The 16,688-nt window shown below is 49.8% G+C and overlaps 1 protein-coding gene across 4 annotated transcripts; it reads left to right on the top strand.

Moving 5' to 3' along the window:
- Positions 1–2,134: 2,134 nt before the first annotated feature.
- SF3B2 (splicing factor 3b subunit 2) lies at positions 2,135–16,483 on the top strand. Of its 4 annotated transcripts, none has more exons than XM_059401170.1 (22): positions 2,135–2,311; positions 2,473–2,519; positions 2,819–2,896; positions 3,632–3,880; positions 4,306–4,353; positions 5,290–5,407; positions 5,701–5,801; positions 6,130–6,226; positions 6,424–6,515; positions 6,897–7,112; positions 7,266–7,403; positions 7,572–7,652; positions 7,870–8,097; positions 9,133–9,282; positions 9,959–10,048; positions 10,160–10,267; positions 11,017–11,124; positions 11,400–11,542; positions 11,626–11,727; positions 15,534–15,633; positions 15,724–15,909; positions 16,252–16,483. In XM_059401170.1, the coding sequence occupies exons 1-22, from the start codon at positions 2,179–2,181 to the stop codon at positions 16,321–16,323; spliced, it is 2,685 nt and encodes an 894-aa protein (XP_059257153.1). In that variant the 5' UTR covers positions 2,135–2,178; the 3' UTR covers positions 16,324–16,483. The 4 variants fall into 4 exon arrangements, with proteins under 4 accessions (XP_059257153.1, XP_059257144.1, XP_059257125.1 ...); XM_059401161.1 differs by having other exon boundaries at positions 2,470–2,519; positions 4,303–4,353; XM_059401142.1 differs by having other exon boundaries at positions 2,138–2,311; positions 4,303–4,353.
- The last annotated feature ends 205 nt before the right edge of the window (positions 16,484–16,688 follow it).

Here is a 16,688-nt window from a genome sequence, read left to right as displayed (position 1 = left end):
TGAATTTTCTGCCTTCTTAGGCCTTAGTTCCTACCCCCTGGGAGACGGGCAGCAATACCTCGCGGGGGCCAGACATCAGCGGCCCCACATGTAATTCATTGGTTCTCACGGACCCCTGCTTTCTCCTCCCCTCTTAGCTGAGTATGGCAAGGATGCTGGAGCTGGGATAGCAGCCCAAACCAGGACTGGAAAGGATTGGATTCCATTCCAGTCCCACACAGGTAGCTATTGTATGAGGGTCCTTGTTAAGAGGTAGAAGGGAATGGGGGCTCTTGCAGTCAGGAGAAATGCTTGTGGTCCCAGTTTGGCCTCTTGGGAATGTCAGCTTCTCTCTGCCCCTCTTTCCCCTCTGCACAATGGGAGGTCCTGTCCTGTCTGCGTCCCAGGGCTGTTATGATAAGGCCCCACTTGTCCCTTTCTGGCCGCAACTACATTACCTCTGCACCCATCAGACTTGAGTTTATCTTGCCCAGCGACCCCTATCACCTTCCCCAGCGTATACACCTGCCTAGGGCCCTGCACCGACAGATGACCTGCCAGCAGCTCTCCAGTTACACGGAGCAGAAAGATGCTTCTTCTGGGTCAGGAATGGTTTTTCCTGAGTGTGCCGACAAGCTGGAGGGGAGGGCAGCACTGCTATTTCTTCTGTCCTCTCTGGGTTTGGCTTCTCCTTTGGGAGTATCTGGAGACTGGGATGGTGGTGGTGAGGGGAAGAGGAAGGATTGAGGCTTGGGCAGGAGGGAAGGGAATTTTCTAGCTAGGGCTAGGATGTGAGCAAACCTTCCTGGCACAGTCCTTCTCTGTTTCTCCTAAACCCACCTATCGTAGACCTGGCACCCCATCTTTTTTCCCTGCTCTTGGCTACTTCTCTTGGGGAGGGCAGTCAGTGAAATGGAGCATGCTAGAAAGAGGATAGGAAGGGTGTGGGTGTGTGGGGGGAAATGAGGCTTTACTTGAGTTTCCCAGCTCTCTCACCGCCCCCCCCCCCCCCACACATACTCGCACAGGCAGTGAGCCTATCAGTGAAAGGACAGGGCTAGAATGGGAGGGGGATCTCAGAGCTAGTGGCAGAGGTGCCGAGAGAAACAGAACTGACGGGTCAGGATAGGGAGAGGTGGAGGCTGGACAGACGGGGAGGCGGGGGGGCTTCTCATCCCTCCCTCGGCGCACAGGCCGCTGCTGGTGGTGGTGGTGGCGGTGGTGGGGCAAGGGAGGCAGCGTCCACGCCGCCAGTAGTCTGGTGGGGACAAGGGAAGAAAAGGTCCTGAGTTCATTTTCGGGACTAAAAAGGATGCAAAGCCTGTCGCCCGAATGGCCGTTTCGTTTGTCCCCTCCTCCCCGCCCCCCATGAATCATTACTGAGCTCCTCTTGAGAGCCAGGTGCTGCCAGACAGTAAAAAGCCCAGGTTCTTGGGGAGGAGGTAGGGGCAAAGGAGCAAGAAAGGCTTTAAAACAAACGGTAGATGTTTGTACGTGTTATGGGAGCTCCAAAGAAGGAAAGGAAAGCGGGAGAAAGCCTAGGGAGACATTTGAGCCGGCCTGATAGGTGGAAAAAGGGGCTTTAGTGTGGCCCTTCCCCCAGGTCGGCAGCTGGAGCTCAGCCCGCTTCTCTTCGGCTCCGATCCTCTTTCAGCCCATTCATCCATGCGTGGGCCGGGGGTGGGCGGGCAGACAATCAGATACTGTTTTATCACAGGCATCGGCTGCAACCTCCCGCTTGGCGCCCGTAACGCGCGGCCGCCGGCGGAATGAGTCCTTCAGGACTCCCTGAGGAACGTAAGCGCCCGGACCTCTCGCGCCTGAGCTGGAAGTCGGGTCGGAAGGCTGGGGCTCGGCGCTCCGGCGGGTCAGACGCGGAGAGCACGCCTTTCGGGCGGGCCCATCGTTCTCCGCAGCCCCGCCCCCGCTCCAGCCCCCAGTGTTCCCGGTGCTTGAGCCCGGTACAGTCCTCCCAGAGTCGGACCGCCAGAGCAGGGGACCTGCGTACTACAAGTCCCAGAAGGCCTCGCGGCCAGGTCCCCTGGGAACCCTTGGAGATCCGCAGGGGCTGGGCCTCAGTGTGTATGGCCTGCCAATCCTCCAGCGGACGTGGCGTGCTGCGCTGCCGGAAGTTCCGGGAAGTGGGCCCCAAGTCTGGCTCGAACTTCCGGGTTGGTCGCGCGCCTTCCTGCGGCTAAGATGGCGGCCGAGCATCCCGAGCCTCCCAAAGGAGAGTTGCAGCTGCCGCCGCCGCCACCCCCTGGGCACTATGGCGCTTGGGCTGCCCAGGAGCTGCAAGCCAAATTGGCAGAGATCGGAGCTCCGATCCAAGGTGAGAACCTCGAGAGGTCAAGAGCCGGGGCAGCGCAGGCCTGAGGAGAAGCGGAGCCTGGTTACCCCGGAGACCCGGTGGCGGGGGGAGGGGCGGAGGCGGATCGCTGAGGCCTGACTTGATCCTGACGGACCCTGTTGATCTTGTGCTTTGCCCAGCAGGGAGTCGCGAGGAGCTGGTGGAGAGGCTGCAGACCTACACCCGCCAGGTACGTGTTGGTGGCGGGACGTCAGGGTAGGCCGAGTTTTTAGAGAAGGCCTTCATGGCCCCTCACTGCTCGGTCTTGGTTCTTTATGTAGCTCTACACAGCAAGCAGGGGTTTGCTGTTCCCGCTTGTTTTTGTCATTATCTGACCAGTTGTAATCGTTTCTGTCTGCGTCGGTCCTCTCCAGTAGCTCAAGCTCTGGCAGACAGGCACTGGGTAAATTTTGTTGAATGAATGGGAGTGAATGTCGTTTGGTGGAACAGCTCCTCTTGGACTGACCTGGAGTCCTTTCTGTTTTGCAGACTGGCATCGTGCTGAATCGGCCAGTTCTGAGAGGTGAAGATGGGGACAAGGCTGCTCCCCCTCCCATGTCTGCACAGGTAAGGGGGTGGTTCTACTTTATAAGATGATCTCTCACATTCAGTGTATTGGAGATGCAACTAACAGATTGTACAGGGAGAAATGGCAGCTCTTCAGTTCTCCTTTGGTCCTGGTCCTTATCACCTTTCCCAGTGTCTGCTTTTCCAAATTCTACCTGTCGTTTAAGGTGCAGCTTGCATAATCTGGAAGCCTGACTTGATTCTTCTTCAGCTGGGAAGAACTCTTTTTTGCCTTCCCAGGGCACAGTTCCCATTTTGTTCAGTTAGACATTAAGGCTCATTCCCTGGTTTGATTTCATAGCTTTTACATTTAGTGAGTCATTGGGACACACTGGCTCCAGTTTACTTAAGTCTTCTCAACTTTCGTGTCCTTTCTGAGCCAGGATATGAATTTTTCTCTAGGACAATGGCTCTGACCTGGGAACTATTGACTTCTCTGTGTGGGACGAGGAGTTCCCAGGTGGCCTTTAGAGGCGTCCTCAAATTTCCTGAAATTGTATGCAAAATCTGTGTTCACGTTTTTCTGGGGAGAAAGTCGATAGTTTCCTTGGTTGGTTCCCCCAAATTAGCATCCTCTTCTTTCGGTATTGTTATAGAGTATTGTTTTCTTACATGCGAGAATTATATGTCATTTATTTGACTTTGAATCCTAGCGCCTGGCTCATAGTTGATCTTCAGCAAATGTCTGCAGTAGGTAAACGTTTCCTAGTTTAGGTTCACATTTTTTCTCCACAGCTTTCTGGGATTCCCATGCCGCCGCCACCCATGGGACTCCCCCCGCTGCAACCTCCTCCACCACCCCCACCACCTCCACCAGGCCTTGGCCTTGGCTTTCCTATGGCAGTTGGACCCCGCCCACCAAACTTGGGGCCACCACCTCCTCTCCGGGTGGGTGAGCCTGTGGCTCTGTCAGAGGAGGAGCGGCTGAAGCTGGCGCAGCAGCAGGCGGCTTTGCTGATGCAGCAAGAGGAACGTGCTAAGCAGGTGGGGCAGATGGCAGCTTCGGTGTGGGTCTCAACAGGGTGCTAAAGGGGCAGTGGAGCTTCAGAGAGGCTGAGGCTAAGGCTCCTCCTCTTCCTCTTTTTTTTTTTTTTTTAAATATTTTATTTATTAGCATGAGCAGGAGGGGAGGGCAGAGGCAGAGGGAGAAGGAGAAGCAGAATCCCTGCTGAGCAGGGAGCCTGATGTGAGACTTGATCCCTGGACCCTGGGATCATGACCTGAGCCGAAGGCAGACGCTTAACCAACTGAGCCACCCAGGCACCCTGGGGCTGAGCTTTCTGGGAAGGTCTGGACCCAAGACTAGAACATAGGCCCTCAAATGGAAGAGGACCCCAGGAAGCAGAGTTATGACAGCCTGGCCTCAGGGATGGTGGTACTGATGGGAACTTGTTTTCTTTTTTAAGCAGGGAGATCATTCACTGAAGGAACACGAGCTCTTGGAGCAGCAGAAACGGGTAATGCCCCCTAGCCTTTGGCCTTATGGTCCAGTGCTTAGTGTCCAGAACAAGTGTGCCTTGCAATTTTTCCGTGGAGGTTACCTCATCCTTAAGTTCCAGTATCTTCCAAATAATCCCATCTTCACTGGAGCCCTGGGATTGGTAAACTACAGACTGTGACCTGATTTAGCATGGCCTGCAAGTTAAGAATGGTGTTTCTATCTTTAAAGGATTGTTAAGGAAAAAAAAAATAAGCAAACCAGAACATACTATGGCCTTTGCAATGACCCATAAAGTTTAAGATGTTTATTGTTTAGCCCATTACAGAAGAAGTTTGGTGACTCCTGTTAGTCTTATGTGATAATTGTTTTAGGTACCCACGAGGAGAGCCTGGATTTATTTAGTCAGTTGTATTGGATTTAGACTAAACATGGTAGATGTAGTTAGAGAATGATACAGAAGGCATTCAGTCCCAGAGGGGCATTTTGTCAGTTGTTCCCTAGTGTGTTACTGGGAGTATTAGAAAGTAAACATTAACAGGAATAGACACGAAATTACTTATGAAGTGCTGTTTTTGTCTAGATTGTGCTAGATCTTGAAGAGCAGGAATAAGAAAAGAATTCATTGTTTCTTAGAAATAACTTAATCTCTTGGGGAAGAAAACTCTTGTTAAAAAAATAGAAGGCTTTGTGTAGCTAAATGTTAAATTCTCTGTTAGAAACCAGGAGTTCCCTGGGATTTTTTGGTGTTATTTCCAGGGGTTTTCTTTTGTGACGAGAGACCTCCTGTGCGTGGATCAGTAGCCTGGAAGGGTCGGGGGTGATGAGGATGTCCGAACTCTGGTGGTACCTGATTGTTCTTCTTGGGCCTATTGGCTAACAGCCTGTGTTTGCCAGAGGCTGCCTGCCCAGTGGATTTCCAAGCTGTGTCTTCACTCCCACGTCTCTCTTACAGGCAGCCGTGCTCCTGGAGCAGGAACGGCAGCAGGAGATTGCCAAGATGGGCACCCCAGTCCCTCGGCCCCCACAAGACATGGGCCAGATTGGCGTTCGCACTCCTTTGGGTCCTCGAGGTAAGACCCTAGAAATGGAAGGGAAGGGGAAAGACTGTTTGAAAAATCCTACTCGTAAGTACACATCCTGTGGAGTGCGTAAGTTCAATGAACTGTCGTAAACTGAGTAACTCATACAACCAGCACGAGGACCAAGAACCAGAATGATACTAGTACCTCAAAATCTCTCCTGGGCTCCCTTCTAGCCACCCCCTCTCCCTGAGGGTGACCGTCACAGTGATCTTTAGCAAGAAAGGTAATTTTTAAGATGCGTGTTTTGTCTCTTCTGACTTTGAATTTCTTTCTTCTCACAGTTGCTGCTCCAGTGGGCCCCACTCCCACTGTTTTGCCCATGGGAGCCCCGGTTCCCCGGCCTCGTGGTCCCCCACCACCCCCTGGAGATGAGAATAGAGAGGTGAGATTGGTGATTTCTTTCTAGGAACTGGAGAGTGTGGAGAAGAACTTTCTGGAGAAGGATTCTGAGAGAAGATAGGAGGACTTTCAGGGATGGGGGGCAGGGGAGAGCCATATCTAGTTAAAGCGTATTTAGGTAGAGCAGGAAGTAGGGTTTAGGAGACGTTTCCTGGGCAGGGTTCTGAGGTTCACTCTGAAGGGGGCTGAGGGATGATTGTGACCCTTTCGTGCTGTTGCTCTCTGCCGTTTACATCACCTACCTGGCAGTCTTTCTTGTACAAGAGGTCGAAATCTGAGATTAACTTCTCTGTCTGGGTCGCCTCTGGCAGATGGATGACCCCTCTGTGGGACCCAAGATCCCCCAGGCTTTGGAAAAGATCCTGCAGCTGAAGGAGAGCCGCCAGGAAGAGATGAACTCTCAGCACGGTGAGTGTGTTGGGGCCCGAGGGCTGCAGGGCAGAACCTGGAGAGGCTGAGGCCGAGTCTGCACTCCTCCATCCCTTCCCTCTGTCCCATCCTTTGAGAGGGAAACTGGCCCTTGGTTAAAAAAAAAAAGGAGTTCCTGCAGGCGAGTGGTGTGGTACCAGTGCGAGGAGCCTGATGGCCGCCTTTCTCCCTTACAGAGGAAGAGGAAATGGAAACAGACACTCGCTCATCCCTGGGCCAGTCAGCGTCAGAGACTGAGGAGGACACCGTGTCTGTATCCAAGAAAGAGGTAGGGATGGAGCAGAGTCTGGAAGGAATGTTAGGAGACGGTATTTGGGCACTAAAGTCATACTAGCGCAAGGTGTTCAGTAAGTAATAGCTGCTATTTGTGCCAGTTCTTGTCCCAAGTATCTTACAGATATTTCGTGTTTAATTATCATAATCTTTGGAGTTCAGAGTACTATGCATGCCAGCGTTTTACAGCTGTAGACATTTAGGTTCTGAGAGGTGCAGGAATTTACTGATAGGCACACAGCTTGAGAGGAGCAGAACTTTGGAGTCCAACTTCAAGGCCTCTTTCCTCTGTCACTTGGGGAAACAGGATGAGGAGATTAGGGGAGGGCATGATGCTTGGATTCTCTGACCCAGTTGGTTTTCCTTCTCTCGCAAGAAAAACCGGAAGCGGCGGAACCGAAAGAAGAAGAAAAAGCCCCAGCGGGTTCGGGGGGCGTCTTCTGAGAGCTCTGGGGACCGAGAGAAAGAGTCAACCCGGTCCCGCGGCTCCGACTCCCCGGCAGCTGATGTTGAAATTGAGTATGTGACTGAAGAACCGGAAATTTATGAGCCCAACTTCATCTTCTTCAAGAGGATTTTTGAGGCTTTCAAGGTACAAGGAGCAGCACATTGGGAAGGGGCACAGCTGAGCAGGGAACAGGCAGGGATGGGGAAAGACAGAGTAAGGGAGGGCGTCTCTTTGGTGCTGGGTTCAGAACTAGGGAGGGACACAGGGCTTGGGTTTCCACGTCGTCTGCCTTCCCAGCTCACCGACGACGTGAAGAAGGAGAAGGAGAAGGAGCCAGAGAAACTCGACAAACTGGAGAACTCCACAGCCCCCAAGAAGAAGGGCTTTGAGGAGGAGCACAAGGACAGCGATGACGACAGCAGTGACGATGAACAGGTGAGGCCCGCAAGCTCTCGGCGGGACGGGGCTTGGGATGGGTGGCTGAGGTGCAGCTGGCAAGGGGCCGTGGTGAGCTCCTGCAGACGAGAATGCCTTTGGGGTGAGCCAGGCAGCGTGATTCATACCTTATAGGCTTGCTGAAAAGAAATGATGGTTTTGTTGTAGGAAAAGAAGCCCGAGGCCCCCAAGTTGTCCAAGAAGAAGCTGCGCCGAATGAATCGTTTCACTGTGGCTGAGCTCAAGCAGGTGAGCTTGGAATGGATCTAGCAGATCCTAGAGCCTGGCTGGGAGACTGCATGAAAAGCTCCTAGAGAGGCACAAGGGTTTTGTTTTGTGGGGTAGGGAGGAGGGCTTTGAAGGAGGCCTGGGTGACGTGGGCACATGTTCTCTGAGGAATGAAAGAGAGAGAGTCTCAGATCTGAGAGGTTAGGGCTTTCTAGTGGCACGTTGCTGTGTTTTCCAGCTGGTGGCTCGGCCCGATGTCGTGGAGATGCACGATGTCACCGCACAGGACCCCAAGCTCTTGGTTCACCTCAAGGCCACTCGGAATTCTGTGCCTGTACCACGCCACTGGTGTTTTAAGCGCAAGTACCTACAGGGCAAACGAGGCATCGAGAAGCCCCCGTTTGAGCTGCCAGACTTCATCAAACGCACAGGCATCCAGGAGATGCGGGAAGCCCTGCAGGAGAAGGTAGGGGACCAGCCAGGGCCCAGATCCGCCCGGCAGCTCCACGGCTTTAGTAGTCGCCTGTTTCAAAATCAGGAATGTGGTTCCCAGAGTCTACCTTCTTGTTACTTGTCTAATTATCCATTCTCCAGAAGTCACCACTGCCTATGACAGAGAGCGGGAAGGGCGGGGGGAAGACAGCAGCTCATGAAAGGCAGACCCGACCTCGATGTTCAGAGCTGGCTCTCCTGCCCCATGCTGAGATTTCTGATTCCACATGGCTCCGTGTCCCCCCTCGTCTCCTCCTCCTTCCTCTGCCTGCACTAGGCCAATTCTTTGAACTGCACACGGTGACTCCTTTTCCTGCAGGTGGCTTTTAGCTGTGTGTGCAGTTCCCTGTTCCCAATGTGAGCCTGATGCACTTTGTGGCTGGAGATTCAGGGTGGTTGTATAACTTTTTAGATTTATATTTTTAAGTGAAATACTTTGAGTAGAGAATACTTGTGTATACTGCAGAAAATTCAGGAGGTACAAAAATACATGATGAAAACTGTCAGTTAGACTCCAGTCACCCAGTTCTGTCCAGAGGCAGCTGATGAGGTCAGTCTCTTGATCAGATGGTTTGAAAAACCATCGGTGTTCGTACCTGAAGATGATTTTATGTGACACATCTATTTTGTTCAACTGGGATTATGTAATTTTGAAGGGTTTGAGCGGGAAGGATTTTGGTGACTTCTGGAATGAGATAAATGAAGTTTCCCTTTCTTTTTTTTTTTATTTTTTAAATACTTATTTGGGAGTGAGAAAATGAGAGACAGCATGTGTGGAAGGGGACGGGCTAGAGGGAGAGGGAGAACCGGACACCCCGCTGAGCAGAGCCCAGTGCAGGGCTCGATCCCAGGACTCTGGGATCATGATTTGAGCTGAAGGCAGGTGCTTAACTAACTAAACCACTCAGGCGCCCCTTCCTGTATTTCTTTTGGCAGTAGGGAGCCAGATCTTTAAAGAGCCGAACTTGGTGAATATTTTTTATAATCTGTCTTCTGGCATTTTTCACAGGAAGAACAGAAGACCATGAAGTCCAAAATGCGAGAGAAGGTTCGGCCAAAGATGGGGAAGATCGACATTGACTACCAGAAACTGCATGATGCTTTCTTCAAGTGGCAGACCAAGCCAAAGCTGACCATCCACGGGGACCTGTACTATGAGGTTTGGGTGTAGGGGCTGGGAAGGAGAGACTGGGCCTTCAGTCATAGCTTTGTAACACTTAGTTGGAAAAGCTTTCCAAGATGGTACAGTGGCTCCTCTCCTCAGCCTTAGCTCTTAACTCTCCTTGGAGGGAGTGGAATTTGAAATCTTAAAATGAGGTAGGTTTTTTTTGAGGAGGAGTTCAGTCCGTGTCTTTAAAATGATGACTGGATGACTGGATAAGAGGCAGAGGCACCAAGTGGTAGATGCTTTTAGGAAAACAGTTAATACTGAGGGTGGGAGAAAAGTTTTTATTTTTTCCTACTGATCCTTGAAATGGCCGCCGCCGGAATATCAGGAAATTGTGGGGGTGGAAGGATCTTGGCGATCATCCTGTCAAGTGTCCTCATTTCACAGATGAGAAAGCAGGTCCTGAATCTGGCCGTGTTCTTCTGGTGGGTTAACATCGGCACTGGGAGTCCTGCTTCTCTCCTCCTTTCTGGCCTTTATTCCTTTTCCTACTCCAGCCGGGAAAAGGAGTGATGAGAATCAACAGGCACTAGGGCAGCTCTCAGTGGGATTTTGTGTCTGGAGTGGATTGGGACTTCTCATCTTTGTTCCTAGCCTAGCCTCTTGCCATTGAATTCCCAGTGTGTGTCTGGCATTCATAATACAGTGTACTCTGCTTTTTCCTCAGGGGAAGGAGTTTGAGACACGACTGAAGGAGAAGAAGCCAGGAGATCTGTCTGATGAGCTAAGGATTTCTTTGGGGATGCCGGTCGGACCAGTGAGTGCCAGCTACCTGACTGGGGAGGCCAAGAAGAGGATGGGAATTGGGGCAGAAGAGAGACAAAGGACAAGGTTGGGCAAATGGTATCCTGTTCTCTTTTTCCGGCAGAATGCTCACAAGGTCCCTCCCCCGTGGCTGATTGCCATGCAGCGATACGGACCACCCCCGTCGTACCCCAACCTGAAAATTCCTGGGCTGAACTCGCCCATCCCCGAGGTGAGTACTGGCTTTCATTCTTAGTTGCCTCTGCTTTTTGACTAGAGGATGATTTTTTTTTTCTCCTTCTCTTATCCCATCCTACCATGTCTCTGTCTCTCTCTTTTTTTTTTCTCCCAAAAAATAAGTTTTTGTTTGTTATAAAACAGTCAATGAGAATTGATGAGTCCAAAGATGAAAACAAATGGCCTATCATTTCACCACTCAGAAATAACCAGATTTAAAATTTGGTGAATGTGTTTCCAGATATCTCTTTGCTTTATACGCGGCTGGACAGATAGAAATAATTTTATTTCAAGAATGGCATTACGCTTTTATTTTGAAATATGAAGCACTGATTTAAAAAAAACTTTGATAGCAAAGTCATTACGATAAAAAAGAAGTAATTGTTAAACTTCAGGTAAAAATTTCTGTCCCTTTAGAGAAATAGATTTTAAAAGCTTCTTAAAGTTAGGAAAAATCGGTAAGAGTCGTGTTTTTGACCTTCAGGCAACGTGGAATCTACTGTGAAGGCCGAGGTTTATTAGTCAACTCTCTGCCTCCCATTTCCCCATCCTGTTGCCTCTGGATTTTTCTCGCTTACTACTTTTGCTCTGTAATGCTTTATAACATTTAATTCTTCCCTGAAATTATAATTTTCAGAGTTACCAAGCGCTAGTTCTGTACTGTGTAGTGTGACGTCTCTCCAGGGCTCCAGCGTTTGCTCCGGCGCTTAGCAGTGGAACTGACTTGTGTTCGGTCTCTTGCAGAGCTGTTCCTTTGGGTACCATGCTGGTGGCTGGGGCAAACCCCCAGTAGATGAGACTGGGAAACCACTCTACGGGGACGTGTTTGGAACCAATGCTGCTGAATTTCAGGTATAGGCCATGGCTGTCTTACTTCAGGTTGTGAAGTGTGGAGGTAGTTTATAGTCATTGTCAGGGAGCCAGGTGTTTGGAAGTTTCAGAGTCTGAAAAAGGGCATGCATTTTCCCGAGATGTGACTGCAGTAAGTTCCCCAATAGAATGTGAGCTCTCTCTGGGCAGAGATTATTGTCCGTTTACTTTTCCATCCCTTCAGTTCGCAACAACTTGACGCATCGTGGGTACATAGTAAACGTTTGCTGAATGAATGAATGAATGATCTCTTTCAGACCAAGACTGAGGAAGAGGAGATTGATAGGACCCCTTGGGGGGAGCTGGAGCCATCTGATGAAGAGTCTTCAGAAGAAGAGGAAGAAGAAGAAAGTGATGAGGACAAACCAGATGAGACCGGTTTTATTACCCCTGCGGACAGGTGGGGCGAGCAGAGTCTGCCGCTAAAGTGGCCTGTCGCTGGGGGCTTTCTCATGACTCCAGAGCTTGTTTCTCTCTTCGCAGTGGCCTCATCACCCCTGGAGGGTTCTCGTCGGTGCCGGCTGGAATGGAGACCCCTGAGCTCATTGAGCTGAGGAAGAAGAAGATTGAGGAAGCAATGGATGGGTGAGAGAACCAGGCACAGCACAGCTGAGAGGGAAGGTCTTCCTCTTCCCTTCAGCCTCTGGGTTGGCCAGCTGACTTGTGCCCCGCTTTCCCTACCTTGTGAACCAGTTATGGACTCTGCTAGGCACAGCTTTAGGCACTGAAAAACACCAGGTAAGCAGATCCTCAGAGAACAAGGTGATTTCAGATAGGGGTAGGAAGGTGACGCAAACTCAACCAGGTAATGGGATGTGGAGGGAACTGGGTGGCGGGGAGGTCTTTGGGAAGGTCTCACTGAGGTATTGGAGCCGAGAGCTGAATGTTGGGAAAGATCTAACTGCAAGGTAATCTGAGGCAGAAGGAAGCGGAAGTGCCTAAGACAGACAGGGGTTTCTCCGAGTCTTGCAATGGAAACTCCCTTACTAGGTATGTAACTGTGTAGGATTGTTAAGGCTTCTTGATGAATTGACTCCTTTGTCCTGAGGCCATTTCTTTGCCCATTCTGGATTGTGTTCCGTTTTCCTATTTGGTACATTTTAGATTAATTGAACTTTTTTTTTATGATTCCATTTTATCTCCTTTGTTGACTTATTAACTGTAAAGTTCTGTTTTGTTATTTTTTTAAATTTTATTTTACTTTATTTTCCTAAAGATTTAATTTATTTATTTGACAGAGAGAGACAGCAAGAGAGGGAACCCAAGCATGGGGAGTGGGAGAGGGAGAAGCAGGCTTACTGCCAAGCAGGGAGCCTGATGTGGAGCTCAGATCATGACCTGAGCTGAAGGCAGACGTTTAGTGACTGAGCCACCCAGGCACCCTTGTTTTGTTATTTTTAGTGGTTGCTGTAGGGTTTATAGTACGGGTCTTTATCACAATCTACCTTCAAGTGATCATGCTGCTTGCAGAGGGAAGTGAGTACCTAACAGCAGTGTACTCCGTTTTTCTCTTCCCAGCCTTTGTGTGGTCATCATGCTTTTTACTTTTACATATTGTAAATCCTACGTTATGTGGTTGTTTCGTTTATTTATTTATTTATTTATTTTTAAAGATATTATTTATTTATTTGACAGAGTGAGAACACAAGCAGGCAGAGAGGCAGGCAGAGAGAGAGGAGGAAGCAGGCTCTGTGCTGTGCAGAGAGCCCGATGCGGGGCTCGATCCCAGGACTCTGAGATCATGACCTGAGCCGAAGGCAGAGGCTTTACCCACTCAGCCACCCAGGCGCCCCTTATGTGGTTATTTTTGTTTAAATGATTAGTTGTCCTTTTTTTTTTTTTTAATCTTTTAGAGTGATTTAAATAATTTGTCCTATATTAACTCATAAATACCATTCTCAGTGAACTTTCATTTCTTTATGTACATCCAGGTTTCCATCTGGTGGCATTTTCCTGCCACCTGAAAGGCATCCTTCAGCATTTCTTGTTGTGGATCTTATGGTCATAAATTCTTCCAGTATTGGCAGCCTGAAAATTTCTTCGTTTGTCCTTTTGAAAGATTTATTTTATTTTTAAAATTTTTTGGTTTTATTTAAATGTCCTTTTGAAAGATTTTTGATTTTGATCGGGGATAGGATTCTAGGTTGGCAGTAGTTTACTTTCAGTACTTTATTTTGGGGCGGGTGTGAGGCAAAGGGAGAGAATCCCTAGCGGGGTCCATGAGGGAGGCTCCAGGCCCAGCATGGGGCTTGCTCTCACAACTCTGAGCCAGAATCAAGAGTTGGATGCTTAACCAACTGAGCCACCCAGGTGCCCCTCTCCAGATATATCTTCTGGTACCTTTGCTTTCTCTTCTTCTCCTTTGTAACTCCAATTATGTATGTATTAGATCTCTCAAAGCTGCCCTCCTGCTCCCTGAAGCTCTGTTCCTTTTGAAAATCTCTTTTGTATTTACTTTTTTTTTTTTAAGATATATTTATTTGAGAGAGAGAGCGAGCACAAGCAGGAGGAGCAGAGGGACAGAGAGAGAGAATCCCAAGCAGACTCTGTGCTGAGCGCAGATCTTAATGGGGGCCTTGATCTAGCCCTGAGATCATGACCTGAGCCAAAAACAAAGTTGGACACTTACCCGACTGTGCCACCCAGGCACCCCACATGCTTGTTAATTTTTGACTGAAAGCCAGACTTAGTGAAATCTACCTCATTGGGTGCGGGGTTCTGGCTTCTTTGTATTCCTGCAAGCCTTGCTCGGGTTTGTCTAGGCACACAGTTAAGGTACTTGGAAACAGTTTGATTCTCAGGTCTTGCATTTCAGGTTCCTGAGGCAGGACTGAAGCGGTGTGCGGTCCTCTCCACCACCAGGCACAGACGTTCTGTACATTCCACCCAATGCCCTGTTAATCAGGAGGATTTTTAATCAGGCTGGTGTGTTAGGTGCTATTCCCTGGCCCATGTGGGAAGCAGACACGGTTACCACCAGTGCCTTTGGGTGGTTCTGTCCCCGGCTCTGGCAATTCACTCACATCAACACTGAGGAAGACCCTCTGTCGGTCTCCGGAGCTCTCAAGTTTCTGTGCTGCTCTCTCTTCTCTAGGACTCTGCCCTGTGACCTCTAGCCGCCTTGATCTCTGTGGCCTTTCAGTTTCATCCCTTCAACTCAGTCAGCTAGAGTCCTTTGGGCTCTACATGGCTTCCCCCTCCTTGTGTGGCCTGCAGATTGTCTCAGTGCAGTAGGCAGTGTCACTGAAGGACACGCCTCATTTGTTTCCTGTCTCACAAGTTATTCTGCTTTGTTACCCCTGTCCAGTGACCTGAAATCTTTGTTTCATGTGTTTTGCCCACTTTTTAATTTTTTTGATTGTTTCAGGTGGGAGGGTAAATCTCGTCCGTTACTCCTTCTGCAGAAGGCTCAAGCTTGGCATATATACACAAGGAAGAAAAGAAAGAAGGGTCTTGTGGTTGGAGCATAGTGAACAGGGACCAGATTATGAACCCTTTAGATCACATAGGGAGGTTGGGTTTATTCAAATAAGCAAGCCTCAGGTTTTTGAGCAAAGGAATGACTGGATCTAAACTGTTCTAAGGTGGTAACTGGCTGTTGTGTGAGAGTAGATGGTTACTGGAGTGCCTGGGGGGCTCAGTGGGTTCATAAAGCTTCTGCCTTCAGCTCAGGTCGTGATCCCAGGGTCCTGGGATCAAGCCCCGCATCGGGCTCTCTGCTCAGCGGGGAGCCTGCTTCTTCCCCTATCTCTCTGCCTGCCTCTCTTCCTACATGTGATCTCTGTCTGTCAAATAAATTGGGAAAAAACAAAAAAAGAATAGATGGTTATTTCTCCAGAGGGAGAGGTGAGGGGAGGTCCAGGTTGATATTGCTAGATTTGCTTTTGTGTTTTGAGTGGAATCATTGAGGTACATGGCAAGACTGGTTCGGCTAGTTCTTGTGCTATAGGAAGTACTGGAAGTTTGAGTTCTCTATGTTAGAACTCCAGGTACAGCTTTGAGCAGGAGCTGTCTCTTTTCTCCTGTCATCTTCTCTGTACCAGAGTTCTTGCGGAACTTTTAGCCCGACCCTTAGCCCTTCTTCACATGTGGGAATCTTGGTCTTTGATCCCCTAAACTTGGGTCAGGGGATCCTTTAACTCAGTCCCTATATTCCTTCAAGGCTATTTTTCCCAGAATCGCACTGTTCCACCCCACTCCCCACCAACCAAGTTGTTTCCTCTTCTGGGTCTCTACTGCCTGCAGAGGCAGCCTAGGCATCGTTTTTCCTCTGGGTGACTGGCAGTCTCTTTGGGAGCTGGGCGGAGGTGCTGCTTGTGTTCTCTTTTCTTCCCCTACTGGAGACCCTTTTGTCTCTTCCTTTTTGGGCCTGACTGCATTGTCCTTTGCAGAAGTGAGACACCTCAGCTGTTCACTGTGTTACCAGAGAAGAGAACGGCCACTGTTGGGGGAGCCATGATGGGATCAACCCACATCTATGACATGTCCACAGTGAGCACTCTTTTGGGGGCTGGGAAAGGTGGCAGAAACTTAGTCTTGTAAGCCTCTCTGTAGATGACAAGACTCTGATCCCTTTTCCAGGTGATGAGCCGGAAGGGCCCGGCTCCCGAGCTACAGGGTGTGGAAGTGGCCCTGGCACCTGAAGAGTTGGAGCTGGATCCCATGGCCATGACCCAGAAGTATGAGGAGCATGTGCGGGAGCAGCAGGCACAGGTGGAGAAGGAAGACTTCAGTGACATGGTGGCCGAGCATGCTGCCAAACAAAAGGTAGGAGGTCACAGGGGAACCCAGCTGGATGTGAGCCAGGGACGAGGTACCAGGGCCTCCTTTTTCAGTGGCATGTTGTCCTCTAATATGAGAATGGGGGTGCACTCAGGTCTGCTGCCCTGAGCGTCCCCGGTCCCGAAAACCTTAGAAATCCTCCGGTGGGCTGCCCTCTTTAAGGATGATGAAACTAAGGCACAAGGAGGGGAACTCATCCAAGTCAGAGAATCCAGTTTTAGCACTTTTTCCACAGACCTATGTGTCTGAGTCAGGCTGCCCACCCTTGTCTTGGGGATTAGTGGGTTGTTTCACCCGTTGTAACCAGTTTCTCTTTCTCTCCTTCAGCAAAAGAAACGGAAAGCTCAGCCCCAGGATAGCCGCGGGGGAAGTAAAAAATACAAGGAGTTCAAATTTTAGGTCCCCCTCACACACCTGGTCCTCCTTTAGGCCCTCTGTCTGGATGTTTGGGCTTCACACATGGTCCCCAAGAGCCAGCTCTCCCACAATTCCCAAGGGCTTGTCATTTCATGTTCTTATTTTAGACCTGTTTTGTAAATAAAGCTGTTTCCCAAGGAAAGAGATGCATATGTAACACTTCTGATCCTCCTTCGTCTTTTAATCCCCTCGTCAAAAGGACTAAAACAGGCTTTTTCTGCAACTTCAGGGCTGCCTCAGTGACCTGGGGCATGCGCCTGGATCAGACGTTGCAGTTGAGACCAGTGATAAATTCAAGGCCATGCTGAAATTGTGTGTTACCACGGCTTGCTTTTGTAAAAGGGCTC

The sequence above is a fragment of the Mustela nigripes genome, chromosome 1, assembly GCF_022355385.1.
Source record: "Mustela nigripes isolate SB6536 chromosome 1, MUSNIG.SB6536, whole genome shotgun sequence".
In the NCBI taxonomy this organism is placed as follows: Eukaryota; Metazoa; Chordata; class Mammalia; order Carnivora; family Mustelidae; genus Mustela; species Mustela nigripes.
Note: the sequence above shows the minus strand (reverse complement) of the source record. Positions and strands in the feature narration are given on the sequence as shown.